At 33.0% G+C, this 9,814-nt stretch overlaps 1 protein-coding gene across 1 annotated transcript; it reads right to left on the minus strand.

The window, feature by feature from the left end:
- Window positions 1-3,126: 3,126 nt before the first annotated feature.
- On the minus strand, window positions 3,127-3,546 carry LOC132038144 (uncharacterized). The gene has a single exon (XM_059428865.1). It carries the CDS (start codon window positions 3,544-3,546, stop codon window positions 3,127-3,129), a length of 420 nt encoding a protein of 139 aa, XP_059284848.1.
- Between the last annotated feature and the right edge of the window lie 6,268 nt (window positions 3,547-9,814).

Genomic DNA, 9,814 nt, shown 5'->3' on the forward strand with positions numbered 1-9,814 from the left:
ATTTGACATGCAATGTAAATCACCCTATGTAAATATTAAGGTTGCTTCTTGCCTCTATCGGTATTCACTTCTTTCCAGTCTATTTCATGCACTAATAACTTAATAGTTCCACACACTAGACGTTATTGTGTCTTCTACTAGACGTTGTCGAAAAATGGGCAAAATATGCACTGATAACTTAATAGTTCCAACCATAGACGCTAGACGTAATTGTGTCTTCTACAAGACATTATTGAAAATGGGGAAAATAAGAAATAACTGATGACTATCAAACATAGACACTAGACCTAATTTTATCTTCTACTAAGTGTTGTTGAAAAATGTGAAAAATAAGAAATAACTAATAATACCAATATTAATGGGAAAATGGGAAAAATTGCACAGCTATCTGCGACACATACACACTAGACCTAATTGTCTATTCTACTAGACATTGTTGAACAATGGGTAAAATATGCACTGATAACTTAATTGTTCCACCCATAGACACTAGACGTAATTGTGTCTTCTACTAGACATTATTGAAAATGGAGAAAATTAGAAATAACTGATGACTGTCAAACATAGACACTAGACCTAATTTTATCTTTTACTAAGCATTGTTAAAAAACATGAAAAATAAGAAATAACTAATAACACCAATATTAAGGGGAAAATGGGAAAAATTACACAGCTATCTGCCACACATAGACACTAGACTTAATTGTCTATTCTACTAGACGTTGTTGAATAATGGGTAAAATATGCACTGATAACTTAATAGTTCCAGCCATAGGCACTAGACGTAACTGTGTCTTCTACTAGACGTTATTGAAAAAGGGGAAAATAAGAAACAACACCAATATTTGTGGGAAAATTATGCACGTTAAATTGATGAATTAATTCTTGAAACTTATATTTGTGGGCATTTAAATGGGCTCTTAACAAATATATAATGTCATATTAATATAAACACCAATATTAATGGAAAATGGGAAAATATGCACTGATAACTGCCACACATAGACAGTAGACCGAATTGTATCTTGTACTAAACGTTGTTGAACAATGGGGAAAATATGCACATTGATGAATTAAACTTTAAAATTGATGAATTTATTCTTGAAACTTATGTTGGTTGGAATTTAAATGAGTACTTGATAAATATATAACGTCATATTTATTAATATAAACACCAATATCAATGAAAATATATTCTTGAAACTTATGTTGGTTGGAATTTAAATGAGTACTTGATAAATATATAACGTCATATTTATTAATATAAGCACCAATATCAATAAAATATATATATATATATATATATATATATATATATATATATATATATATATGATGTTCACATATAATTATGTGCAATTTCTTTATGATCATTAATGGGAAAGATTATAGCATATTATTAACATTAAACATCGTTATAAAGTCATTTCACTAATTTCATGATGAAAACATATTGTTTTGTCAAAAATATAAGTTGAAAATATAAAATTAGTTCATATTTATTTAATAAATATTTTTTTGGTTGAAAAAACATGATGTTACATATAGATATTTAGCAATATTTGTTGTGAATAATAAACTAAACGTAAATATATATATATATATATATATATATATATATATATATATATATATATATATATATATATATATATATATATATGATGACACATATAGTTATGTCACCAATTTCAAGTTGTTACATATGATCATCACAACCAAAGACATTAATCAATTACTATCATTGTTTAGATCATTATAATGTTGTTTCACTAATTCCATGATGCAAACATATTATATAGTAAAAAATATAAGTCTTAAATTGGATAATCTACTAATATGTTGTAGTTGAATTTATTTAATAAATGTTTTTTGGTTGAAAAAACATGTGTTATAGTGGATATTCTACTAATATGTTGTAGGTGAATTATAAACTAAACGTTCAGAACTCGCATATAACTCCAACGGTAATTTTTTTTCAAACCCAACGTTCAAGTAACGGTAAAATTTCCATTATAAATACCCTCATCCCCAGGCTTTCTACCAAAGAGTGAAAAACTGACATTTTATGATAACGCAAGGGAAGATTATTAGAAGCGTTGATTCATTAATTACTAGAATGTCACAGAAGTCGTCATCTAATTCGTATGGCACACAAAAGGGAATATGCAGGTGTAGTGATTTAGCTCCCATTAAGATTTCAAAGACACCACAAAATCCTGGAAGGGAGTTTTATGGTTGTGCGAAGGGAAAAGTTAGTATTTAATTTGCTTATGTCTGTTTTAACTTGATACACTACTAATTTTTTATTTATTTTTTATTTGTGCAAAATGAAAATGGTGGTTGCGATTATTTTAAATGGGTCAACGATGATACCCCATTAATGATTGGGGTTGACAAATTTAATTTAATGTACAGGCTGACCAAAGCTGAAGAATCATTGGCAGAAGTCAAAAGCCTCTTCCTGGAGGCGGAAGCATCGAGGGACTGGTTTAAAGATCAAATGAAGGATGCTCAGACTAAGAGGGATCAAATAAAGAAGGAATTGAATGCAGCTGAAATTGAGAGGGATCAGGCAAAAAAAGAACTGAAGGCAGCTGAAGCTGGGAAAGAAAAGACGAAGAGGATGCTGTTGTGTTTAGTGTCATTTGTAATTCCAAATGGGTCATTTGTGGTTCCTTTTGACCGTGTTTCCTTTTATAATCAATTGTCAGCTTGTTTTATGTCTAGACCGAATGCATTCATTAAAAGCTTGGTGGAAATAATGACAATGTTTAACATAGACCAACAACAGTTATAAATAGACCAACAATAGTTATAAATACACTGCAGCCATATAAAAAATAAAAGGGCAACTGAAATACATTCCCTGCATCCATAAAGTACAAAAGGGTAATAGACCAATGGACCAACAACAAAAATACATTTTACTGTTGCCATAGCAAACAAAAGGAATAGACCAATATATTCACTGCTCAACTTGTGATGAATTCTCGTTTCAACTTGTGATGAATTATGGTCAAATTGTGACACATTCAGATTACAAGTGGTTCTCTTATGTCCAGGTTGTTTGCATAGGGAGCATTTATTTCTTCTCTTGGCTGGTTTGGTATAACTACATTCTCCCTACAGGACACCCTTCTTAAGCTTATTACTCTTTCGACCCAGTTTAGGAACGTATTTTAGTGGGGGAACTTGTGCCCCTTGCATATATGATGGAATCATCCACTTACTTTCATGAGGAATTTGGACAATATCACCTTCATATGCTTTGTAGTATGCATCTGCGGAGTAATATACAGAAGAGTGGTTATAAACAGAGTCTCCAAATGTATCTGGATACCTCTTACTCAGACCTGCTAGGGCATGTGGGCACGGGAGCTGGTCCACGTCAAAAACTCTACAAGAACATGACATAGTCGACAGGTTGACAGTTGCATGGTCGCCGTGTCCGCACGCGGTGTACTCGTTTTCATTTACACCAATGACAACTACCTTTTTGATCGCTTCCATTCTCTTCCTTATCCTTGTTTCAGCACGAGGCATGACACATTTGTTTAATAAGAGGAGATTCTTTGCTAAGGTACGCCTTTCATTGAATTTGGTAGCAAACCTCGTATTAATGGTGTTGAAAAGGGCAGTTATGGGGAACTCTCTCTCTCTACTAGAAACATTGAGTTGAATGATTCAGCAATGTTTGACGTCAACACTTCAAATCTATTCCCCGGGAAAAATGCCCTGCTCCATTTATGGAACCCAACTTCATCCCTAAGGCAATCAGCTACATCCGGTGAAACGCGTTGTATTTCAATAAAGTGATCATAGAACATCTCTGAGGCATATGCTTTTGCTGCTTTGTAAAAGAATTTCTCGAAGGATCCGTTATGGAGCCTCCCACGCATTCTCTCACAAAGATGCCTTGTGCAAACACCGTGGTGAGCATTGGTGTAAACATCTCGTATAGCCTTCTTAATGCTGAGGTGCCTATCAGATATTATGCACAAATCTAAGTTGTTAGACATAATGTCAAGCAACTGTTAGAAAAAGTAATTCTAAGAGGCATTACACTCCGAGTCAACCATACAGCAGGCCACTGGGAAAACATGGTTCTCCACATCTTGTGCCACAGCAGTCAACAAAACACCTCCATACTTTCCCTTTAAGTGTGTGCCATCAACTGCTATGACTTTTATCATGTGCTTAAATCCCCTGATCCACTCTTCAAAAGACAAGAAGTAATATAAGAATCTCCCCTCCTCACCGAGCTTTAAGTCTGTCTTGCTTCCGGGGTTTGTTCTATGTACGATCCAACTATAAGGAATCAATTTCGAATACCCATCATCCGCTGACCCCTTTACAAATTCCTTAGAAATTATGCCTGCCTGATAAGCCTTCCAAATTCCAATAACTAATTTCACAGCCAAATCTTTCAGAAACTTCCTTCTGTATTTGTTTGGGAGTGATCCCCGCGCCTTCTTCAAATTTACCCATAATGTGTCTGGCTATAACTACACATGATGCCTTTGAATGGTTAGTAGAAACGTGTTGTATGCCGCATGTGCTCGTTACAGTACACGGTTATGATAAACCTAGAACTTCTTATGTATTTATTGGCGCAATCTCCACTTGCAAGAATCATCAATACATTTAGCCACATATTTGTCTGATTTGTTCTTCCAAACATAGAAATTGAAGCGTGCCTTCAAAGCAGCCGTCCCAAGTGCTTCCACTAGCGTATGCTTGTCCTTGAAAGTGTTGCCACTCTTAAAACCCGTTCCATCAACAGAGCTATGGTTGCTGGAAGCAGGATTCTCCAAATCATCTCCATGATTCTCCAAATCATCTCCATGAACATTATCAGGACAATCATTGTCCATTGGAGGTTTCCAAGGATCTTCATCGATGTCATTGTCAATTAGAGGTTCGCAAGGGTCTTCATCGATGATTGGTGAGGCTGCCCCTGATGAATTTGCTCAAGCTGATGAATTTGGACTTTCAACAATCCTCTCCTTCAAACTTACATATAATTAACCTAGGGCTGGAACCATCCTTATCAACATTCATCGAATATAGATGGACTTGATGGTCATTTGTGATGTAAGTAGGGGCAGTCCCTTTTTAGGAGCATCAATTGCATAGCTAATGGACACTTCTGTCAACACGGGATCTATATTACCAGACAGAATCACCCTCCTCAACAAATCATCATAGGTGTAATGATTATCCAATTCAACAGGTTGGATGTTTTGTGGAGAATTCCATTTCCAGACGGTTTTAAAACAAACCCAATTACCATCGAAATCACCAGCTGCTATCTTTTTACCCTCCATAATAAACTTAAATTGGTCTATACTACACGCAAATTACCAGAAATTATAAATTTTGAAGAACACGAATTAAAGCTTACCAGGTTACGAATTAAAGCTTACCAGACCAAACTATAACCAAAATGAGTAATTCCCAAGCCGTAAAATCCAGAAATAACCACCCAAATTGGAATTTGTTTTCAAAAGCTTCAACAGGTTTAACAATGGCAAATTTCAACAATGGTAGGCGAGAAAGAAGGAGCGGGGAGAAGAAGGAGAAGGAAAGCTACCTTTCTACTAGGGTTAAGATCGAAAGAGGAAGAGAAGAGCCGATTTGGGAGCCTCGTTTGAAGGAAAAGCGTGAGAATGGAAGAGACGAATAGTAGTTTTTATTTATAATTTTATAATATTTTTTATTTTATTATTTTTATTTTTTAGATCCTTGGACGAAAGTGTATTTTTTAAAACTTGGGGGCTTATTTTGACGCCCCTATAGCTTGTATCCACTTAATTAACACTAATCATAAAAAGGATCCTAATACCTAATAATTAAAACTTGAGGTCTAGAACCTAAATAAATAACTTGTATGGGCCCTGTGACCACACTCCCCCTGGTGAGTAAGACAATAGAGTATTTATTTTTGTGAAGAATAAAATCTTATTCTTTTTTCGTCCTTCTCTTTTACATTTGTTTTACAAAGCTAAGGCTCAATGACTTCGTCCAAACACAGCGAATTAATATTTTCCAAATTTTACTACTTTAGAGAGGTGAATGTACGCAACAACTAATTCTTCGTGCCTATTCTTTTGTTGTGTAGGCGAAATTCAAAAGTGCTTGATCGTTGAGTTTTCTTTTCCCTAGTCAATTCGATTGTCAAGGTTCAATTATTAGTCTTGAAATGGGTCTAACTGTCATACGATTATAGTCGAGGCTCCTTACATTAGAATTATTTAGCTAGTCGACAAAATTGAGTTATGTCAGCATTAGTGCATTAGCTTTCTCCAGTTTTGACTTATCTATAGCTAGGGGTGTCAATGGTTTTCAAAAAATCGACTTAACCGACCGAACCGCACCGAATCGATTTTTACGTTTCCTTTAATAAAACCAATGATTTTTATAAGAATTTATAACCATACCAAATAATCGGTTGGCTTTTAATTTTATAAAAATAAACCGAGAAAATACCGAACCGTACTGAATAAATTTATATGTGTAAAATATATTCTATCTATTAGATTTAAATATAATAAAATATTAAAATTAAGACCTAAAGTTCCAACTTTGAAGCCTATTATACTACTTCTATTGACATTAAATTAGTTCTAGCGTCTCGAGTAGTAACTAGCTTGTAAGCTACAATGTATTCCAACGATCTGGATAGAAAGCTACAGCCTACAAAGTATTAGATATTTTTCCTCTCATATGATTTTAAATTTCTCTTATTGAATACTTAATCTTAGTAGCCTCAGTTCTTGAGTCCCATCTTGATTAAATTTTTGCCCCTCGCCCGATATAAATTATACTTTTTGTCTTTGCTTAACATTGTTTTATGCTACCGTGAAATAGTAGGATTAATCTTATTCTTGTCGTCTCTCATGTTTTCTTGATTCATCACCTTTTAAAAAGTAAAAATGTCTAGAATTTTTGTCAAAGTCCTATAGAAGTATGCATGATATCGTGTCTTTAACTTTTACTAGTGACCGTGACATGATGTTGTTTTGTTTAAACAAAAAACTGAAAATTAACTGAACTGTACCAATACCGAAGAGAAACCGAGATGATGAGACGGTTTCAGAAAGTCTAATTTTGGTTCTACAAAATGAAATAACTGAAAAATTGATATAGTATAAATTTTATAGAATAACCGCCCGAACCGTACCATTGACACCCCAATCTATAACCAATGCCATTTTTTCTTGATTAATTGGTTTTTATAGTAATGGATTAGCTTTTAATTAACTGCAGGCCATTATCATTGAGTCATAAAATGCATAGAACAAGTTTTAATTTCAATACAAAGGAACATTACTCAATGTCTTAAATTTGATTTTCAAACTGTAAAATGTATAACAAAAATGATATATACTTGGACAAAAGTTTTGTTGGCTTTCTGAAGCATGTCTACGAAAGTGAACCTGAACGAAAACCTCTACTTTTTTTCTTTTTTTGGCTTAGGCATGTAATACTTGAGACCATTTAATGAATTTAAATTAGTCGAATATGAGATTTTCGATATTAAAAACATAAAATAAACAGAGAATAAACAAGTCCCCGGAGGACTTCTTTTTACTCCCTTTTCGAAGTACTCAATTACATCGTTCTAACTTATTATCATTTGGTTGTCCTTAATCCTTCCAAAATTTGAATTTCTTTGAAAGGAGAAATGGCAACATAGTGTAATGGCTAAACTTTGATTTCGTCATTAATTATAACATTTAGCAATGTGATACAATCGATTCATACCTCCAGCCATACTTCTTTTTTAACTTTAATAATGAATAATCATTCGCTCTTATCAAATTAATGAATTTTCTCTCTCTGTTTCGATTTATGTGAATTACTTTTTTTAGTTCATTTTTCTTTCAACTTTGAAAATCTGTTAATTAAATCTTTTCATTTTATCCTTACGGAAAATTATAGTCATACAAATTTTATGATATATTTAATTAAGAACAAATTTCAAAAATATGATAAACACGCAAATATTATGTTCAATACGATAATCTTCAAAAAGCTTTTAAAAAAGTTTCTCCAATCAAATAAGTGCATATGAAGTATTAAACTCGTTATTTGTAGGTGGAGTACTAAGAGCCCGTTTGGATTGGCTTATAAGTGGGAACAACTGGAACTTTTGGTGTTTAACGAACAAAGCATTTGTCTTAAAATAGCCCTCAAAAAAATAATTCGCCCATTTGGTTTTAGGCTTACCAAAGCGAACATAAATGTTCGCTTTTTTTTTTTAAGTGCATCCAAACAGGCTCTAAAAGTTGTGATTTTCGCAAAGCTCCAAGAAAAAATTACTAGTACTAGAAATTAATTTCATGATATATTAAATTCTGAGAAGAATACAATAGAAAGGACAAAATATTGCCTTCTTCAACACCAGATGTCGAGGAAGTAATGTAAAGAATCATAATCAGAGCCCCACCCTCTTTGTTCTTTTTCAGTAATGTGGATTATATTTTGGACTTTACTAGCATGATTAATTAAATATCATGCATTATCATAAGTACATCTTAATTAGCTGTCATCATAAGCTATTTGATTGGAGAAGTACCAAACATTTTGTCTAGGCATGCTCTTTGAGGTCATAAAACTGACACCGGCCATTTCATGAACTTACTAATAAAACTTTGAACTCCCAATGAGGAGATATAAAATATAAAAATAAAAAGAAGGCTTATTTAAACAAAAAATAGGAAATTATTAAATTAAGAAAATAATTATAACTCCTCTATAGCTGAAAAGGAAAACTTGTACTCAAGTTTTGACTTTCTACATATGTCCAAGTAGTCATTTTCCGTTTCTGAAGCAAGTTGCTTCACCATTTGTACCACAAGTAGACAAATTTGACCTTGTTATTGAAACATGAATATAATTCTACCATCCTCCATCAATTTTTTTCAAAAAAAAAAAAAAAGAAGAAGAGAAAATTATACGCTTAGAGAGCTACATAAAGATGAAATTTCCAAATTAAAAGCATTAATTAAACCAAGATTATTGTTTTTTTGAAGAAGGGATAGGTTTAGGGGAGAGTAGGGAAATCGCATTTCCTAATTTTTAAGTTATTATATTTTTAATCCTTGTAGCTTATTTAAAGATAGAATTTGAAAATGTTAAGTAGCATGATAGTCGAATGCATATATTCAATGTTGAAGAACACATAACGAGCCATATTAATCATTTGTTGATTATGATGGAGTGTTATATAAAGGGGAAAAAGCTAATGTCTTTTTGTACCATCCGAAAAGGATCAACTATACCCTCTGTTATATTATTTGTAGAAAAATATTTCCGACATATCCAAGTGGTTCATATATACTCCTCGGTCGTTAGAGCTATCTAAGGTGGACACCCAACTCAAGTATATATTTGACGTTGATGAGATAAGCAATTGGCCATTCCACCTCAAAGTTTTCCATAACATCTTTCACAACCCATCTTACGCCTCCCTCCGCTTCTTCTTTCCACCGCTAGTGCAAAATATCAAGAAAACGGCAAACACTACATTACTTTGACTCCGAATATTAACACAATAGGGGAGACAATCAAAGAACAATGAATTCGGCATCATCTCTCCTTTTTTATTCTTTCAAGAAAATCATCTTGATGGGTGATCTTGATTAACTTGAAAGAACCTTAAAAAATGATAAGACAGGATTAATGTCACTCTTTGATCAAAATAGATACTACATATTAATTAATGTTTTGTTTATTCCCGCCTCATCTCTTTAACAATGCGATATTGAATATTAAAACAGTGAAGAGTAAACTCAGCGGATAACAT

This window comes from Lycium ferocissimum, chromosome 11, assembly GCF_029784015.1.
Source record: "Lycium ferocissimum isolate CSIRO_LF1 chromosome 11, AGI_CSIRO_Lferr_CH_V1, whole genome shotgun sequence".
NCBI classification, from domain to species: Eukaryota; Viridiplantae; Streptophyta; class Magnoliopsida; order Solanales; family Solanaceae; genus Lycium; species Lycium ferocissimum.